The sequence below is a fragment of the Chiroxiphia lanceolata genome, chromosome 2 (assembly GCF_009829145.1).
Source record: "Chiroxiphia lanceolata isolate bChiLan1 chromosome 2, bChiLan1.pri, whole genome shotgun sequence".
Taxonomy (NCBI): Eukaryota; Metazoa; Chordata; class Aves; order Passeriformes; family Pipridae; genus Chiroxiphia; species Chiroxiphia lanceolata.
Genome location: NC_045638.1, coordinates 30,991,162 through 31,012,506, shown reverse-complemented (window position 1 = coordinate 31,012,506; position 21,345 = coordinate 30,991,162). Strand labels below are relative to the sequence as shown.

At 41.8% G+C, this 21,345-nt stretch overlaps 1 protein-coding gene across 1 annotated transcript in view; it reads left to right on the top strand.

Moving 5' to 3' along the window:
* The window catches only part of NPAS2 (neuronal PAS domain protein 2), a 97,700-nt gene that overhangs the window by 26,414 nt on the left and 49,941 nt on the right, over positions 1-21,345 (top strand). The window contains exon 3 of the mRNA XM_032678253.1: positions 19,375-19,428. Coding sequence (XP_032534144.1) covers positions 19,397-19,428 — 32 coding nt within the window. The 5' untranslated portion in view covers positions 19,375-19,396. The remainder of the gene's footprint in view (positions 1-19,374; positions 19,429-21,345) is intronic.

The window sequence follows — 21,345 nt, the reverse complement described above, 5'->3', positions numbered from 1 at the left end:
TAACAAAAGAACCGTATATAAAATCCACATCATCCCAGGGCAACTAGTGACTTTTTCCTTGAAGAGGGTGCTAATTCCCCAAATTCCTCATGATTGTCCTCGAATAGAGGCCAGTAATTATCATGATTCTTTCATTCCCGTATGAAGATCTGCCATCACCCAATTATTTCTAGTGTAATAACAATCCTAAGCTTTGCTGTAAGGTTCACCTTTGCATTACAAGCAATACCTGCTTCTTGGAAAATCCTTTATTACAGCTATGGATTTAATTACTGTCAGGTTCCCAAATTCTGGTATACAGTGAAGATACAGCATCAGTTGCTCCCTTGCTTTGTAGAAAAGCACATAGCCAAATATCTGCAAACATGCATCAGGCTCCAGAACCACTATCTCACTTTACCACATTGAAATGGATGCAGTGAAACAGTAGCCAGTCTAAGCCTGGAAGCAGTAGGAAGAAATCAACATACTCCCCTTGTAAAGGCCGTAGAGAGTTTGATTTAAATAAGACTCAAAACTAGGAAGTGGTGACTAATAAAGACATCAGGACTAGATGGAGAAAAGCCCTCTGCATATATCCCTATTTGTACATCAGCTAAGTAATACCATGGCAATAAGGCAGCCAGATATGAATGAAATGGCACTTCATTTTCTTCTACAGTTTATTGCAGAAATAATAAATACTGTGTTGCCCAGAGTCAAATTGATGTATGTGATCTTCTGTGTTTTTGGTGGCTAATAAGATTGCTTTGGAGCAGGTCAGTGCACATTCATACTTTCAATTGCTTGGGACAAAAGCAAACTAAGTGTACCATGAAAAATGTCATCATATAACATGGCATCCAAAAGATGATGTATGTCATTACTGTGATATTTTTATTATGCCTCAGAGAAAACCCATTTTAATGCACAGCTGCAAAAAGAACCACAATTCTTAGGGCAAAAAAGACACACTAAACAGTGTGGACTAGTATTTTCTATCACATAAACTGGCAGAACTGCTAAAATGCATGAGATGGGACATAAGGTGCATCTTTCTGAGTGTTTTGGGTTGTTGTTTTTTTTTTCCCAGTGGTAAATTTGAATTGAATTAAGTCCTAATGCTGGATTTTGTAATAATGCATATTTGGAAAGACTGAATTACTAGATAAGGAAACAACAGAAAGCTATGTCATGTCTGCAGAATGAGTGTGGAGGAATCAAGACACAATATTAAAATAAATTCTTAAACTGCAGGGATTTCCTTTGTTCATCCTACTGCACAACAAATATGATGCTCAGTATGACAAAAAAATATCTTCGGCCAAATTCTGTCTCTGTGACACCTACAGCTTGCAGTGTGACTGGAGCTGTGCTGAGTGGGCAGACTCCTCACCCAAACCATGACTCCACATTAGCAGGAAACTTCTTTATAAAAAAAGCAACTGCTGTGCTTTGTCATTACAGCTCCACTTCAGTGAGTCTGTGTGTAGTGCTGGATCGCAATTCCAGGTCGGTTTTACAGAGCTTTAGCTCCACACATTTCTAAGGTCTTACTGTCTTTCTCACCGATGTGAGTGAGAACAGAGCCTGGCCTCATTAACCATTCCAGCTGACGTACTGGAGGATGCCATAGGAAAGTGGTATTTCCCCCAGGATGGGGGAATGCTGCTGGAGGAGGTGGAATATAGCAGGTGTCTTTGAACGCATGTTAAGAACAACGGGTCAAAGATTTGGTTTGTGGTGATTAGGTTTTGAGAGAGAAGGAGAAGCAGCCTGTCTTCTGAAACATGACACAAATCTTCAGTCTTTATTTGAACATCTCTTTGGGATGACAACCTATGATCCTGCTTTCTGTTTTTTGGGGTTGCTTTTTTTTCCTTCCTATGGTTTCTGCATGACAGCATCCGCTTCAGTCTGTAGTTTAATTCCTCGGGAGTAGACTAGTGAAGCAAAAGTGCCTGCATCTGTGAAAAGGATAATAGAGGAGAAGGGGTCAGAGAACCTCTGTTTCCCAGGGAGCTTTCTTAATGTACCTCACCACTGACTCAAAGATACATTGCAATCCATGGCATAATCAGGGCAATTCCTAGCAGCACCTGGATTTTCTTTCAAGGTTTCTTATCCAAGCTTTGCCCAGTCTGCTGTTGCTTATCTTTGCAATTGAAAATCATCCTAGCAGCCAGGGTATTTGAATGCAACACAAAATAGTTGAAAGCTAGCTATGAATATAGAAGCTGTACTAGCTGTTGAGGGATTTATTAACTTTTTTTTCTGGGTAATGGGCAAGTTAGAACCTTTCGATATTTCAGAAAGAGAGCGGAAAATACCCCTGAGGACAGGCTGCTTAAGCTCTGATCCTGTATCTAAAGTCCAGTATCAATGTTTCTTCTCAAGAACAAAGTAATTCATTCAGCTAAAAGAGAGTGAGTTTGACTTTGAAAATTAAAATCAATGCTTTAATTCAATACACATACAATTACCAGCTGTCAAATGGCATGTAATGCACTTTTACTGAAAAAAACAACAGCACAAAAGACCAGAAAGGAGGCTTTGACAAATGTTAGGATTCTCATAATGATTTTTTTGTGTTTGTTTTTGAAAGCAAGACTGCAAAGTTAAGCGCTGTAGATGATAGGGCATTATGCAGAGGATGTAAAAGGACCAATGGTGTTTTTCAGAACACATATCACTGCTCTCTGTAATGCTCTGTGTCACAAATATATGATGATTAGCTATTTATCAGTATGAAAGCACATCATAAAACATTCTACATATCATTGAGTTTCTAATAGTCTGTGTCACTGTGAAGATTAATACATTAAGTCAGTCCACACAACTTCATGAAATACATTTCTTAGCCAAGATTTGTGTTGGGTTTGGCAAATGGAGGATGAAACACTGATGAAATGGGAACATCTACTTTTGTTGACTAGTCTGTGGAATAACACAATTGTTTTTCCACTCAGGGGGTAATAAGAATGCCCCTGGTACTGCTGTCAGCTTCCAAAATACCTCACCTTCCTGTTCTACTACTACAGCCCTCCTTAGTCTATATTTTGGGCCATGGCTTACCTATATTGAACCCCTCCAGATCTTTATGCCATGTGAAGGCATGCTAAAGACTAACACTGCATATTAAGGTCAGTATTTTCAATTCTGGATGTCAAGGGATCAGCAGTTAAATCTATATTTACCCACCTGACTAACTACCCTTCCAAGCATCAACATGTCCTTCAATTCCAGTGATTTATCACTACCTGTGTTTCTACTTGTAGTTCTCCAGAGCTCCGCTGTGTCTAAGGATACCCTGAAAATCCTATTTTATCTAAAAGATAACCAATGTGATTACTGTTTCTGAAAACAAACAAACAAAGAAACAAATCAACCTTAACGTTACAAAAGGAGAATTGTTTGAAATCACATAAGACCTCTGAAAATCCATCCACATAGTAAGACATCTAAATATACTGCCATCACTAGTTCAAAACCCTGTGTTTGAAAATGTTGCCCTGAGCCCACTCAGAAATACATGTTTTAGAATTAGACAAATGATGAATCCAAGGGAAATATAACCATCTCAGGTTAGAAAGTGACTGATGACACCCATCCCCAGTTTAGGGGGGAAGCTGGAAGTTCATTTAGATTGATTTATTAATGTTTTGTCCGGAGTCAGTAAGATACTTGATAATTAATGGCACAGAAATATGAGTTCAGCTGAAATCCTTCATAAATTAAAAGTATTTAATTTAATAGTAATTCAGAGGATTTTGCAAAGTGCCAGAGCAAGTTAACTGCATTTGCAGAGGAAGTAAGATTGAGAGAACTGTCTCCTGGACTGATGCAAGTAATGTATCTTTATAGCCATGTGGATCAGAATTCAGTACAAGTATTACTATCCTTCACATCAATATTTCCATGAAGAGAAAGAAAGAAAATATATCAGGAAAACTGTTTTCTCACACTCTACTCCTCGCTCTTTAGCTGCCTAAAAATTTAGTGCATGCTTCAGATTATAGTTTAAGACTTCTCATTATTTCAGGAAAATGTCAGTTTTAAAATAGCTTAGAACAAGACAGTGGACCAACTGAAGCACAGCTGCAACGGTGTTGCAGTTAATTCCTGTAAAATATTTCTGAGTGATAAAGAGATAAGAGCAAATCTAAGGAACGCCAGCTTTTTAATGGCTTTCAGTTCCAGCTTCCCGCGACTGACAATAGCTTAAACCCTTTTGGATACCTAAGCAGTGGCAGTCAGACGCCAATTTCTCATGGCCAACACGTACATCAGGCTTTAGCTCTTGTAGTAGCACTCACATGCTTCCAGATATCCAGCTCCAAAGCACAAGACATTATTTAAGGCAATGCAGAACCTCTGACTCAGGCACTGGATCCAGTACAACAGAGGGGAGTGGGAATGGTGTACGCTTGTGTGGGAGGAAGGCAGCAGAGTGCCATGATCCCCAGAGTGGTTTCACTTGAGAGGAGAAGGTCCCGGCCCAGAGTGCCATGAACAGAGGGGGAAGCAGGACAGGGAGAGGCTATTGCTGCCCAAGGGACAGAAAGCCTATAACTGGGTCCCCAAAATGTATATCTTAGCCCTATCGGCTTCCAGATTTTGGACCAAGATAGCTTTTTTCAAAAAAAACAGGTCAGTTGGACATTAATGGAGCAACATTGAAAAGGCTGGGTGACCTAGACAGACCCCACTGTGCACTGCAAAAGTGCTTTTTGAATTTTCTGTGCAATTTTCCCAGGTAATAATTTTTTTCGGTAATATGGAGCATTTCACTTAGGAAAGGTAGGTTTTATTTTTTCCTACCCCATGTCCTTGAGAGTGAGGTGGTTAGAAACAGCAAGGTGATAATTTTCAAAGAGAGAGCTAAAGGGTTGGGGCTGAGATTTGGATGAGGATCTCCCTTTTTTCTCATGCCCATTTGAAAAGTCCTTCTCTGCTTTGGGGGATTTGAGCGACTCCCTGCTGCAGATTTTAGGACTGGAACATGTTCAGTCGTGGTCAGAGAGGATAAAGTGTACTTAACTCTCTGATTTTTAGGTGTTTTAGATTGGCACAGGCTGAAAGGTTTAGAATTCTGAAGTTTACACATTCACAAAGTCTTGGTGTTCCAATTTAACATTATGTACTTTTTTCACTTCAAGTAGGAAACAATAGGAACAAGTAGAATAGTTTTCTCAGGATCTTGCCTTTTGAAGTATCTAAAGGGAGTAGGATGAGGGGGGGAAAAAATCACCCACAGGGAACCTAATATTTTTCTGTTTAAAAGCAAAAATCTCCAGATGTGAATGTCCCCAAAATAGTGTGGCAGTAGGATAAGGTATAAATTTTTCAAAGTGAAGTGCCACAACATCAAATTTTTTACAAACTTTGGCACAGTTTCTATAACTTAATGCCTTTTTTTTGTATGGACACTAAATTTGCTACAATTTCTATAGCCACCCTTGAGACTGCTTTAAACCCACTGAACAAGGAGCAGCAATAGCATTTCTGCAACCAAACATCCCAATCCATCCAGTGACAACAGAATTTTTCCTAGGGTCCCCAAAACTGCATTTGGGATCCCTCTTTTTGTGTGGATATTAGAAATAGGGCATGAGGCTTTCCCTTTTCTCCTCATCTCAACCCATAGCCCTGCGATTTACCTCTCCCAGCTGCTTCACATGAGGCTGTGAGCCAGAGGACCCCACCGGACCCCAGTCTCAGCTCCCTGCCAATTGCTTCTATTTCTTTCCTCTTTCACTTTTTCCTTTCCCTCCACCTAAATTGAGCTGCCCTACATAAACTTTTTTTGGTGACACTGGGTAAATGTGTAAACTAGCAGACCTATAGTGAGCTGCATTGATGCTTAGCTACTTCTCTACGGTCAGATTAGATAATACTTAAAGAGCTGCAGTCACAGTACTGGCTACAGAATAGATAGGATATAAAATACCTTACTTTCTGCAGGATGGTTAATCCAAATTTTTTAGATTAACTTCAAAATTCATGGTGCATTGAGGGTTCAAGTCCTGTTTTTCCATATGTGGTGCTCCAGTAATGGCCATGGCACTGTGAAATAAAATGTGATTCAGCATGAGTTGAGATCTAGAATTATGTCAGGTTTCTTCCTCTCCTAGGTTTTACACTGGTAATTACGAAAGATAGGTAACAGTGCGCCACAACTGATGCCCTTTGGGACACAGACACACACTTAGTGTGCGTGTATGAATATTTGACACAGATGGCAAATAAAATAGCAAGTTAACTTGACATTCTGACAGCAAATTTTCTTTCAAGTGGAAAAGGAAAATGCACATTCAGAATGGAAAGCAGCACCCATCACAACCAAAAGGTGCTTTCCTACCAATATCATTTGGCACAGAAGAGAGATTATTTTGCAGTCCTAACTCGTGCAGTACATAAGCACAGAGTGAATCAGCACATCAGTATTTCACTGTGGTTTTCAGACTGTCTCTATTCCTTTTCAAAGTTAATATCTGGCAGAGGCATAATTTCATCTTTTGCTGTGGGGCTTTTAGTGACTTCTCTGTTTCTAAAATGCCGCAGTTGAGTGAATATGTTAAAATCTCAGTGCACTTTATACTCTGTGGACTGTATCCTTCATTTAGCCCATGTTCAAGAGGACATTAGCCTGACACTTCGTAAAATCTTTGCTTCTTTTCGGTCAATAGGGAGAGTTTAATGTACAGTATGAAATAGAAAGATGTTGGTGAATGAATAAAAATATAAACAAAAGCAGTTATAGTTCTCTCATTCCCCCATTTCATCAGTTTAACGCTGTCTTTATGCTAATCAGAGACGGATCACTGGAATGCACTATGGATTAAAAAATGGAGGTTTTCAATTTATTTCCTTGTGTATCATCCTTAGGAGGATATCTGAATTCTGGAGCAAGATCAGTTCTGATTGATTTGAAATAATTGAATTCCAGACCGACTGTATATTGATTAATTATTTCAGACTGCATTTAAATTGAATGTACAGCTTACACTGTAAACTTGTGTTCTTCGGGATCCCACTTTTCAAGTCACAGCTATATAAAGGGATGGCTGAATTGGGGTTATACCCAGAGGACCCAGGGAGAGCAAGGCTAGGTGCCTTGCAAGCTCGCCGTGCAGCACCGCCACACACGTCATGTAAGACAGCAGTGTTTCACCACAAAAATAGAACATCTATCAATTACGGTTGAGGAGGCAAAAACCTCCCTATAAAATTCAGACAAAATCCCCTGAGAATGTTGAAGCCAATAGCAGAAAAAGGGACATGAGGTGTAGTAAGAACTGACGAATTAGAGAATTTGCTATGCAGGAAAGTGATATCACTCCTTAAAGCTGGCCTTCTACTGGAGAACAATTATGCAGAGATTTTTCTTGCTTTGGTACTGGTTTTGGGTTTGCTGCTCCATGTCTTATTTTTTAGTCATGCTGACTCATAATAGTTACCATTACCTAGAATAAAGAACAGGAAATGCTATAGGCTTGTTACAGTAAATGTTTGAACTTTCATAACATTTTGTTTTTCAAATCACTGTATTCCCAGTAGCACAGCAAAAATCATTTGCTTTAATGCAGTTGCTAATAATGATGATATCAACACAAACCTCTGTTTGTTCATGTGTTAAGTTCATTGAATAAAGAAGCTTATCATTTATCTGTGTAGAAGCTTTTAATTAGTTTTCTGAATTTACTCCAGAGATTAATGGGTAGATGATATTCAATATATGCTTTATTGTTTTAATTTCTTTATTGAGATATCTGAATTTGTATGCTCTTCTCTCTTTGATCCTTTCTCTCTCTCTCTCTCTCTCTCTGTTAGTAACTGTAAAATATTTGGCTGCAAACAGACTCATAAAAAAAATTCCACTAGGCCATTGCGCCTGGGTGGTGGTGGGTGATTTATAATTTAGGACGCAGCAGCAAAATCCACTCTATCAGGGATTATAAACTGTACTCAGAAAACACCATTTATACTGGTGTCACTTGCTGGCACTTTTCAAAATTTCCAGTAGTCATTTGGGGAGGTGCCTTTTCCTGCTCAGATGGGATTAATAGTTTGTGAACTCAGGCGTATCTTTTTTATTGAGATTTCTTTTGACCCTTTCCCCCAGCTACCACCTTTTCCCCTGGCCCTAGCCATCAACCACTGTTGGCCACCACAGCATGGCTCCTGCCACCCCTCAGTCTCCTGCTCGCCCGTGGACTGCTCTAGTATGACAGAGCCATCCTGTACAACTACCTGGTCTCCTCCATCTAACAGGTCTCTGTTTCATGTGGATCTCATCCTCTGCCTGTTCGCAAGGTCACATGGTCTTGTTGAAGTCCACATGGGGACCTAGAATGGATGAAGCTAAGCCCTTGAGCTGTTTAGGAAAAGAACTTTAAATCTGTACTTCCAAGGGAGCAGTGGTGTCAGTGACTTCCCTGATGGCAGCCAATATCCACAGGCAACTGCCATTCTGGTGCAGGGACTGTGTCCTCTTGCCAAGAAGGGAAATTGAGCCCAAGCTGCATCATTCATCTTTGCTCTTCCTAATTTCCTGTGTCTCGGGAGAAGGTGCACCTTCAAAGTGCAGTAAAAGCGAATGGAAACCCTAAGTAAACAGTGTGTCATTTTTATTAAAAATAGTGCCCTGTGTAAATATAAAGTTCAACATTATGGTTTTGTTGGCCCAGTAGGAGAAGGATTAAAAATGCTCATTAATGGGATTTAAAAGTAGGAGTTCAGTTATATTAGCTACAAAAATATAATTGTCATAATTAAGATTGCAAAGCACTAACGAAGCTCTTTAATAATTATCCTTTTTCCTTAGAGATTCATTTTGTAAAACCTGATTTGAATTTTATATCACGCTGGAGGAACTTTGTCATTGTAAAAATGGGAACCCCTGGTAGCATGGAGGGGCTGAGAACAGCGGTACTTTGCACATCGGTGGGGATGTGCCAGCACCACAGCTGGGGCATGGCTCACTCTGAGACAGGAGGGACTCAAGGCCATGAACATTCGAGATGGCGCAAAATACAGGTGCAGACTTGGTCTGATGCTGTCTGAACTCTTGGCAGGTTTGTGGACTCAGACACGAAACTAGGAGGCGGCAGCTGGAGAGTATTCGTCCCCAAAGTGTCATGCAACCAGGCAGGTTGGGTGTCTGTAGCCTTACTATGTCTTTAGCTTCAGTGATGTCCAGGCAGACCCTGATCTGACTGCAGCCTCCTGCCTTGTTCTGGTCAGAAACAACCTTAAAACTCCATGGGCTACGTTACCTGCAAGGGAGACAGAAAGCCATACAGAGCAATAGTCTGTAGGGTTACAGGCTTGCAGGGTCCTTTCTGAGAAGAGAGAGACAACAAGTTCTCAAAATTAAATGACAACAAATTGTCCATTTAAAAATATCTCCCCCAAACAGCTTTTCATGATTCATCTCCCCAGATGATTAAATATTTAGTTCTGCTGACAGAGGTATGATAGTTACTATAGAGCAGAAAATTTAGTGCGATGTGTGAGTTATAAGCAGATATGTTATCAAGCTGTTAACACAAAAGTGATGGGATTATTGGTGTTGATATCTGTATTTATTTCTGTAATATTGTATAGGGATTTTTTTCCTGTACAGCAGCAGATTGAGGCCACAGCTTTGTTTCTTGCACGGGGCAGGGAAGTTGTTGCTTCTTGCAGTCTCTCTGCAGGGACATTTTCTCCCATGACTCCCATCTCCAGCCCCCATCAATGGCAGAGTAGCTGAGCACTCATGGGTGTCACCATGCTGCAATGGTCATGAGGATGAGGAAGGCCAAGGAGAGCACTCACTGCCTGGCTCAAGTTGTGATCTGCTCCTTGGAGCTTGGCCCTCCATTTCTTGCTCGTTAAAGAAGCAAACAAATCCCACCCAGTCAGGGAGAAGGCAAGGACTCTGAGAGAGGACGGTCCTTCACCCTAAGTCCTGTTTAATGGAGAGGGAGATGCCACATCAGGATAGGAGTCTAAAACTAGAGGGAAATTGGGTTTCATGTTTAGTTTCTGCTTTCCTGCTGAAATCTTCACAGAAACATGTAGCCTCTTATTTCAGCATCTTATGTATGGAGGGGATGATCCAGCTGGTGTAAAATTGTGACAGTTATTTGACTTGTATTGTCAAAAATTTAGAATTTCTTTCTGGAGCAAAATTTTCTGCTGTTAGCAAAATTACTCCCAGACCCAGAGCTTTTAAAAGAAGAGTAATTTGGTTATTTGAGAGCCGAGCATAAACACTTAACAAACAAACAAGTGGGGGGAATGAGAACAACCTATGTCAGCTCCTGGACATCTTGCTTTACATTCCAGTGCGACCACAGCCTGTTTAATTGTATGGAAAGAATTAAAATGATCTTGTCAAGACTATTGCTGCCAGAAAACAAAGAGAACGACTGACAACAGTCCCATTGAAAAAGACTGATTTTCTGCTTGTGTTGATGATTCCCAGGTAGTTCATGCCAAACAAAATAACAATCCTATGTTTTTGACAAATAAATGTTTATAGTATTATACTTGCATATTCTGCCAGTTTTCCTGTATCAGCTGAACATTTGACCATCAGAAGATCATAGGTCAGATGTTATATTATTCTACTTATTTGTAGAAGCAAATTAACAGATTCTTACAGCTGAGAATACTTTATAACCGAGACCCTTTTCAAAGGAAGATTTCAGAGCTAATATTTGCAAAATAATCTGTGCAGCTTTACCTCCACATTTAGACCTGGATTTTGCAAAGATACACATACATGAGGGACTTTTTATAGCAGCATAGAGTTAAGCACATGTTAAAGTCTTTGTAGATTCAGGACTTCTGATACTATGAGGATTAAAGTTTTATAAATACCTAAAACAGATTAAGAACATGAGAAGTAGAGAGAGAAGAAAAACAGGTTTAACAGTCAAGGGCTGTTCTGATGAAAGGCATTTTTCTCCCTTTTTTTTTTTTTGCTAATTCTGTCATGAAGTGAGTATTTTTTAAAATCAATATCTATAAGTGGCGTGACAAACACCTGACATCCAGACAAAGTCAAGATATGTGTGTCACATTCTTTTTTCCTAGAGAGCATCTTTATAAAGTAGGAGGGATGTCAGTGTAGGGGAGACAGTGCACAAGCTATTTCTAGCATAGAGACGAAAAGCGTAACAAAATAGATTTCAAGAACATATATAATTTAGGAGCTAATTCAGGGGCGCTGATTTGTTTAGGATATTTCCAGTGGTAGCCAGCTCAGTAGATCTAGAATCACAGTACAGTTCAGGTTGGAAAGGACTTCAGAGGTTTCTAGTCCAACCTCCTGCTCAAAGCAGGGCCAGCTTTGAGGTTAGGGTTTTGCCAAGTCAGGTCTTGAAAGCCTGCAAGGATGGGGATGGCACAACCCCTCTAGGCAACCTACTCCACTGCCTTGCTGTCCTCATGGAGGAAAGTTTTTCCCTCTTCTTTAAACATATGGCCATTATTTGTGACTCTCCCATCCTGTACCACTATGAGAAGTCCGGCTCTGGTTCCTCATTGACCCCTTCTAGGCAATGAGGGGGCCATTAGGTGTCCCCAAAGCCATTTCTTTTCCAAACTAAGCCATCCCAGCTTCACCAGCCCCTTCGCATGAGGCAAGTTCTCCAGCCTCCACCACACTGCAGAGCTTTCTTCTGTTAATCTATCTCTTCTGTCCTAGAAAGCCCCAAACCAGTCACATTACTCTACATATGGTATAACAAGTGCTGAGTGGAGGAACGTAATCCCTTCCCTTGATCAGGGTCTGTTCAGGGTGCAGCCAGGGTGCTGTTGGCCATCCTTGTCCCCAGGGCACACCACTGGCTCACGTACAACATGCTGCTTGCTGCCTGCCAGGACTCTCAGGGCCTTTCCTGCTCCCTGGTCAGTCCATCCTTAGCGCGTATCAGAGTGCAATGCTCTTTATTCCCAGGTCCAGGACTTGGCAGTTGTCCCCATTGAATTTCATGAGGATTCATGTCTGTCCTTTACTCCAGCCTCTTAATCTCCCCCATGATGACAGCCTTGCCTTTGAGCATGAAGCCAGGGTGAATGTTATCCACTGCTCTCTCCCCATGCACAGATCCTGTCATTTCATCATAGCAGGCAGTCAGGTTACTTTTGGTAAATCCGCGCTGGCTGTTTCTGATCACCTTCTCCTCCATGTGCCCAGAGATGTGCTCTAACAGGACTCGCTCCATGCTTTGTTAGGGACTAAAGTGAGGCTGGCTGGCCTGTTGCTCCCCATAACACTCTTACGGCCTTTTTTGAAGGCCAGAATTTGCCTTTCTCCAGGCATAAGGGACCTCCCCCACCTCCACAACCTCTCAAAGATGAGAGAGATCAGCGTAGCAAGGACACCAGCAGGTCCCCTAGCACCCAAAGAGGCAGGTAGTCAATCCCCATTGAGTTATGTGGGTCAACTTCCCTCAAGCTTCCTCGAGTTCCCTGAGTTGATCCTCACCTGTTGCTGCTGCTTCTGCTCCTCCCTGCCCCTGCCTCCAACACAGTGGTCTGGGAGACCTTGCTGGTGAAGACTGCTGCAAAGAAGGCATCAGTACCTCAGCCTTCTCTGTTTTTCTGTCACTAGTTTACCTCCCCACACACCCCCAGTACTGCAGCAGTCCCACACTGTCCTTATTCAACCTTTTCCTACTGATGTAGCAGCAGAAGCTCTTCTTGTTGCCCTTGACATGCCTTGCAGGCGTCAACTTTAGGTGAGCTTTGGCTTTCCTGCCACCATCTCTGCATACCCTGTAAAGTCAATACAGAAAGACAATACCTCCACCAGGTGATTTACCATCCCTTGCCACTTTGCTTATGCATAAGCTTTGACAAATATTTGGCTGTGCACAAGCTAGTAATAACTAAGCATTTAGCTGCCCTGTGCCTCAGTTTTGTTGACAAATGTCAGGTGCTGTCATGCAGGGATGCAGGGGTCTGAGCCACCTCGTGCGCTCCGTGACAAGCCCAGATGCTTCGTCTCCATGGCTCATACAGAAGGTGAGAGGGCTGCCAGCAGACCACTGCAGTCACATCCTCCTCTGTTCGTCACACGCAGAGATGTTACCAAACTGACCTACTTTCCCCATCCGCCCACGGAAGGCTAATCCTGTTTAGCATTGCTGGAAGGGGACGGGCACACGGAGAAGGGCTCTGAGTTATACAGATGGCAGTCTTTGCTGATTAATGTTAGTTTAATTTGTTTGCCTTTCTGTTTCCAGCCGTGCGAGGGGAGAGCAGAGCAGCGGTTGAACACGGGGATTCAGTTAACCTGTTCACTGAAGTCTGAATAGCTTTAGTCATTCAGTAGTAATAGTAGCAATAAGGAAGATAATGAACATTCATATACTGGTCTTCATCAGAGATCCCAAGCGCTGCGCAAACTTTACACGTCGGTCACAAGAGAGATAGAAAGAGGCCTCTCACTTAGCCCGGTCGCTCTCCAGCACGGTGCTGCCAACATCAGCCATCTCACTCCTCACTTAAACTGATGAGAACTACAGCACTTCTACACAGGGATTGCAGGCTGCACACCCCAAAATTCAGCCAGCACAGGCCATAGGTGCAAGGTTTCTGACATGCAGAAAATAATACCTCTTCCTACTAAACAGAAATACTGTAGAGAATAAAACCAGAATATGCTCTGAGCCTGTACTGCATCATAATCTCGTAATACTCAGCTCCGTTACCTGTGAGCATCTTCCTGTCATCCCCAGTTCAGAAGAATCGAGCATTAATTTAAGTCAAATTCCATTATTTTCATTGTCTGCATGTGGATTATTTTTAATGTCTGTTTTGCTTTAAGCCTGTTACTATCTAAAGATTCATTGTACACATGTGTACATATGTAAAACATGGAACAGTCCATGAGGTTCATGAACTCCAATATTTTCTCAATAAGTTTTCTTCTTTTTTTTTTGGGAAGCCTCTAAACAACCCCTTCCTTAGTGTAAACAAACTGTAGTAACCTATTAAATGCAGGAAGACTATACTACACACTGTCAGGCCAGAATAGGTAAGTCTAAAGGTGTATAGGTAGCTCTAAAGCTGAACACTTACGATGCTACTGGATTTTTCCTTTACTCCTAAACCCAGTAATTCCCATAACAATCTCAGCATTACGTGACCCATGGTAACTTCAGACTGTCATTTCCCCACTGAAGAGTCACATAATTTTCTGAAATAACAGTGTTTATCATCAGGAAAGTGATTTTTCACTATCTTTTCTGAAGTTTTCTTAAGGCTACTCTGTTTACATTTTGATAAATTATTTTTATTGATATGGGTGGGAATGCGCTGTGCTATGGACTCCAGCATGTTCTTGTAACAATTGGTAGGAATCTGTTGATTTGTTCTGATTTGTGTTTATACAAATTCTTCTGCTGTGTGTTCATGCCATAGCCTTCATGGTGGGATATCCAAGTGCTTCATCCACATCACAGAAACTTGGAACAAGGCATTTAAAATGGTCAGCTAGTCACTTCTTGCCTGTCACCATATGACCTTTCCTGCAGCTTCCCATTTGCTAATCTTTCTCTTTGCCTCCCAACAAGGCTTGGAAGGGAAATACTTTACTTGCTAGTGTGGTTCATTTCAGAGCTCTGCTTAGCTGAGACAAAGCAGGTAGAGCTGCTATCCGCAGAGGTGCTTCCCAGTGTGGAACACCCATGGGACACCACCACTGACCAACTACAGTGCCTATCAGACCTTGTTCATCATGCCAGGCTGGGGACCTGGCAGTGGTGCCAGCACAGTGACCAAGCCACACTGTCCCCTATGCTACTGTGTGTCCAGAAACTGTGCCCCTGGCTCATGTCCAGAGACTGTACTCCCTTTTGGTGCCTTCTTACTATGTCTTGGAACCTATTCACTATACACAGGATGCCATGCATGGCTGCATCTGGCCTTTAACTCCTGAACCCCACCAAACATACCCATATTTCTCCTTTATAATGCTGAGCTCTTTGCTGGCCTCATTCCTCGCCTTCGAAGAGGGGACAGGAGTAGCTCCCTGTTGAGGCAGCACAGAAGCAACACTGAGCAGAGATGGGCCCTGGCAGCTGAGCAATGTGTCTGGAAGGTATGGGAGCATGTCTACCCTACACTCTGTTGCTCTTTTCCTTCAGCTTTTACAAGGGTGACAGTTGTTGCAAAGGTCAGAAGGTAATTCAAGATGTTTCATGCCAGTTTTTCGTCCAATTTTCCATACAACCCTTTCCCATCCTCTGTATTTGAGAGGGTTGTTCTCCAAGAGCAATATTATCGTCTTCACTTAGGATGGTTATATTGTACCAGCATCCTAAGTGGTCTAAGGGTGAGGCCTAAGGTCTAAAGCTCAGGTACATCTGTAATGGGTGGGAAGCAGCAGCAGGGTATGGTGGGAACCCCCCCAGGGCTGAGCATACCCTGTACAGGACAAGTGGTTGAATACCCAAGCAGGCTGATGGTGTGATGGAGACAAACATCCTACCCTGCCAGAGAGGGAAGGGGACAAAAAGCCTATTTTTTTGTTTGGGCTGCCTGACATAAGGGCCAGAGGAGCACAAGCACTGTGATTTCTCACCAGGCTTCCCCAGGCACATCCCAGGACCTCTGAGAGAAATTTACATCTCTGATTTAATTCAGCTGAGTTAAACAACTATGATTAAAAATTCTCATTAAATATCAGGCTGATTTTTAGGAACTATAAGTTGGCCTTGTGGCAAGTTAGTGGGAAATCAACAGCTGATTACTTACATTTGAGTGTGTATAGCATATCCTTATGAGCAGTAGGACAGAAAGGAGAGAAACCAACCTCACCAGCACAGAAGAGTAGTAGTTTAGCTCACTAAAATAAATGTTTCTAGCACAGGATAAGGTGATCAGTGCTAGATGAATTTTTATAGTGCAAGCCCTGTGTCCACTGGGAATAGACTGTATCAAAATAAACATGTGCAACCTTTCTTCTGAAGCAGGCTGATGCTCTGCCTGAACTACTTCTTTCCCAAGCAACTATTCATTGTATGAATGTGGTGGGGATGTTTGTGCTATAATTCTCCTTCTAATAACTAAGCCAGGGGTACATGGTTAACAGTTTTAGCCAGTCTTTTGTTTCGAGAATGGCACTCTTCCCCACTTGTAGGTATGCATCTTTCTGTATGTTTGTCTGAGTACCCCCCTGATGGGAGTATGTGAACTTTCTCCTCCTTTTTCCAGGTGGTTTCCATTGTAACAATGTTACAATGAAGCTCCAATATAACTGACACTGTTAAATACTCTGTCAGCAGGAGTTGCATCATGTGATGTTGTTACCCATAGGTTTACAAACTGTCTGTGTTAGCCTGAAAGGATTCTTCAAATTTTGAGAAATCCTTAGGCCACTTGTTTTTTTTATGTCACCTCTCTGAAGGGGAGCTATGGCACAGAGCCATGGTGTTTACTGCCTGCCTCCATCATTGCCGTGAGCTGGAATTTCCTCCTAAACCAGGCACTGACAGGGATGAGACAGTAGATTTCTGGTTTGCAATTAGGGACCTTCCCAGCTGAGGGACTAGGAGGATAACGTAAAGCAAGCAGGTTCCACTAAGCACATATTTAAGCTCTGTGCCATGGGTTTCTCCATCAAGGTGTAAGCCAGCTTCTGGTGGGGCTCAGGAGAGGGATGGCAATATCGGTTCGCAACACTAGTATACTCTGATGTATCTATTTTATTGAGAATAGTTTTAATCTCGTATGGTACATATGTACTGGCAAACCCTGTTAGCAATGCTTATGATGCTCTTGAAATTTTGCCATGTGAGCAAACAGAAGCAAAATGACAATTAGAAATTGTCTCACACTAGCAACAGCACAGCAGGTCCAGAATTTCATGTCAGTCACTGAGAAACCTTGTTTAATGGAAGCTGGCCATGAGTTGCTTTACAGATCTAGCCATATCCTTGGCAAAACAGACCACTTAGATCTGTTGCTCTCTCTCAAGAGAAGAGGCTTCCTGGCAGTGTAATTTCTTGATGGTTTACAGGGTACAGCTGTAGGAAGACCCTTTCCATTAGGTACATTGTGCTTCTCCTAAACAGCCGGAGCTGAGCAACACTGATGCTGACTGCCTCATCCATTCCCATCCTTCCTCACAGCCACTCAGGGCTCTTGTCCCCATATTTCTGCTTTCTGTTGGGAAACCAGAGGAGGCTGCAGTGCAGCAGAGGAAGACCTTTAGGGATTCAGGGAGAGCAACTTCTTTTGCTGGCACTGCCCATTTTGCTTGTAATACCCTAGATTCAATAGGGGTGCATGCTACAGGGCATTTTGTGCTGTGCTGTGAGGGTGGTGAGGCACAGAAACAGGTTGCCCAGGGAGGTTTTGGATGCCCCAGCCCTGGCAGTATTAAAGGCCAGATTGGTAAGGCCTTGAGCAACCTGGTCTAGTGGGAGGTGTACCCCCCCACCCCGTTGGAACTAGGGGATCTTTAAGGTCCCTTCCTTTAAAGAAGGGACCGTAACATTCTATGATTTTGAGTGAAGGTTTAGCAATGAAAGACTGCAAAATCCTAAATGCTAACCCTTGCCATATTAGCGATGCCTTCTGTGTTCTTGAATAGTGTGTGTGAACATTTCAGTTGCAATAAGCGATCAAATAACAACAAAACCGAATATTGTCGCTACATTTTAGATGGAATTAGTTGAAAACACACTTGTTGGGATAGCAGTCATTACGGAACTGAACAAATAAGCACCTAAAGTATTTGTTTAACACTGATAAATAAAATTTAGCTGGGCCTATAAATTTTCCTGTTCCAAAATACAGATTATGATATGGCTGGCTTGGCTGTTTTGCAAGTCCAAATAAATAGCTGAAAAAAAAATCTAAAAACTACATGATACTATTTGTTATTTTGTTCTGTATAATAGAATTCAGCAACTTAAATTTGCCAGTTATTACTAAAAAACCCAGTCCTTTGGCCTTCATATTTCCTCTTTATGCTTGTCCATCAATGAGCTGAATGCCGTGAAGTAGTAGCTTTATCCTCCAATCAGTGACCCCCAGCTTTAATTCCTCATAACTTATTTGATAAAAAGTTACAGGGTAGTTTTGTTTCTTAGCTAACTCTTGAGTAACAACCAGGCAGAATATTGCTTTAAGAGAACTAGTAGCGGAAGGAATTTATCCACTGTTCTTGCTATCAATAAGTTTTCACTCCTGTTTCTTCATAAAATATTCTTTAAACAGGCAAATTTATCTGTGACTCATATGTGGAAAATAACATGGGCTTAAATAAAGCCAAGCAATTAACTTCCCTCCTCCCCCCTCCAGTTTTATTCATGTCTTACATGTTGAGGACTCATTAAATGAGAAACATTGATTGCTGAAAAGGAATGTTATCATTGCCTGTCATTACACTGCTGCTTTGAAAATGACGCTTTGACAATATCCAGGGTTTGTACCAGTGTTTTGCTGCTGTTACAGAAAATATTTTTGTGGGATGCAGCACCATGTGGCTTTTGTACCCAACATGGGTGCCGTGAGAGGCTGCAGCAGCACAGAGCTTCTTTCTCAACGTGAAGTGGTTACAGCTGAAGCATCATCTTTTTTATAAGGCCCTGGAGCAAAGGAGAGTGGGCAGTGTACTGGTGACAAGTGTTTCTGAGGCACTCAACCTTTAGCAGGACCACTCTTGTATTTTTCCCTTTGCCTTGCCTACACAAATTTACTTAATTTACCGTTTTTTACTCTGTGGCTTTATGGACACACCTTGTGCTCAGAGTACTTTCTCTTTACAGCTCAAACTGGTGGAGCAATTGGACTACAAAACTGACCTCAGGTCACCACAGTCTGGTGGGATTTATGAGGAGACTTTGAATTTTGGGTGTAATTCAGTAGAGTTACTACCATCCCTTTTGGCTTTGGGAAAGGGCCTGCAGAGGAGGACGAAGAACCTCCCAGTAGGAAGATCTCCCTTGGGAGTCAAAGGCATCATTGATGCTGACTTTTGCAGTGGAGATTGTTTTGGAGGGAATGTGGGAACACTGAAAATGCCTTTTCAATTTGGACAGACCCCAGGGTTCATTCAGCCTACAGGTTTGCAGGGAGTTACCTCCATATGAAAAAATCCCAAAGAAGTGGCTGGTTTTGTACTGTGCTGATGCACTCTGTGGTGCCTGGGAGCCTTGATCCCTGACTAAAGCCCCTAAGGCTAGCGTAATGCTCAGGAATAACATTACCCACAATGGATGTTTCCTAAAATCAGGGACTGTGGCATAAAGCACTGCTGACACATTTATCTGACCTGGATATCATCACTCTGTTATTAAAATTAAATAGAGCGACTGTGAGATTAACCTGCAAGTAGAGCTAACAAAATGACAATTCATAATGATTCTCACATTCCTTCAACAGAAAAAACTGCTTAGACAATCTAATGGATGAAGATGAGAAAGACAGAGCAAAGAGGTGAGCACCTTTTCTTTTATAATTCTCTGTGATGAGCTTTATACTATTTGTTGCTGCAGAAGCTGTTTTATCCATAATCAATTAATCAAAGAGAGAGAGAGTAAAATACAGTCAAGCATAACTTGAAAAACTGCCATCTCACAGACTCCTACTCTTGGCTGCCCTGTAAGAAGAAAATAATGTAGCAGTGTTTCCTGTGGAAAATTTAAAAAAACCAAGGCATTGATCGTTTTCTTCACATTACTGCAGAACATCAGAACTGAAGCACCAACAATGTACTCCTGCCTCTATAATACATCATCTGAGCTTTCCAAGTGTACAAAATTGTGTTGTTTTTTTTTTAATACATTTTGCAAAAGAAAAAGAACTGAAAGAGTGGGGGTTTTTTTTCCTATTAGGATGGTCCTTTATTCATCAGTGCCTATCTCACAGTAATGAAAACACCCAGAAGTTACCTTCAGAGCAGAGAAAGACCATGAAAAGTCAGCCCTAAACTGGCACAAACCTATATTCACACATATCCTGCACTCAGTCAAGTCCTGGTTGGCGGGAATTTGTTGTAAACCCTTTGTGGGGAGAGAAAAGGGGTGTTTCAAGGCAGAAGACCTGTGGCAATAAAACTCTTAATAACTGTCAGAGCTGACTGACATCTGCAGAAAAGCGGTTTGGAAGCATTCGAGGTTATCAATGCCGCAGCCTGCAGTTTAATTACTTTAGAGAGGGCTGTGGGTTGCCCGCATTTTTCCCCTTGGTTCCCTCTAATGAGAGTATTTCCAGTCCAGGCACAAGCAGTTGATCCAGTTTCATCTCTTTTGATTCCTTCTCTGCTTCTTTCCCTCCCTGCAGCTTTTTCTCACCAATATAGGTCAGCACGGGCTGCAGCCAAGCTCGGCTGTTCCCCTTTGCTCCCATTTGGAGAGGGTGCAGAAGGGAGCCCACCTTGCAGCACCGCTTCACCTGCTTAGGGCCTGATTATCTTCAAGATATTTGTGTGTTAATTGTTTAATAAAAAAAAATGCATTAAACAAGTGAATATATGAAAAAAATAGGATAACATGTATCCTCACTATCAGTGATTGTCATCACCATCTGGTATGGTTTTCATGCTGTTTGTTCCCAGAGGGAAATTTTTGTCATACCTTGGGGCAGGCCTCTATCAGGGTGCATAAAACAAATGATAACTTTGAAAACGAAGAAAGGAAATTGCTTCTTTAAATTGTAATTTAAGTACATGTAGCTTTTTAGAAATAAAGCTAGATTTGAAATCATGAGAGGCTTCATGAAGGTCTAAAGTTAATACATTATATTAAAACCGTTCAGATTATATTAAAACCGTTCAGGCTTTCTTCCAAAGCTTTAAAGAAAGTCAAACTCTGGAGAAGCCATTTGATGGGCATTTTGCTGCCGTGTGTTGAAAACTGAGGACTCTCACCTGTCCCATGCCATAGGAGAAATGTTTCTTTGTTTTCTTCTATTCGGTGTAAGGACTGGGTGTCTCAGTTGTGAGAAACACAAGAGAGGATAAAAAAAGCCAAGAAAATTGTTCTCTCCTTTCATTTTCTCAGTTAAAAGTAGGTGAGACTGAAAATTTTTGAATCTTATGTCTATGGGGATGGACTCAAGCCAGGAGCTGGGTTTCTCAGGTTAGAAATCCACAGACACACCATTTATATCTGCTGCAATGTATTAGGCACCTACGGTTTGTATTATACAGACATGAAAAGAGGATCCATCCTCTCCTGAGAAGAGGCACTTGCACTCCCACCCTTGTGCCAACTGTTAGTATTTGGCCAAGATATATAGCTCTTCCTTTAGGACACTGGTTAAATTGAGACCTATTCTGCATCATCTGACTCCCGAAGGCACAGCTCCACTCCAAAGACCTGAGAACTAAAATGTGGATATGATGGCACCACA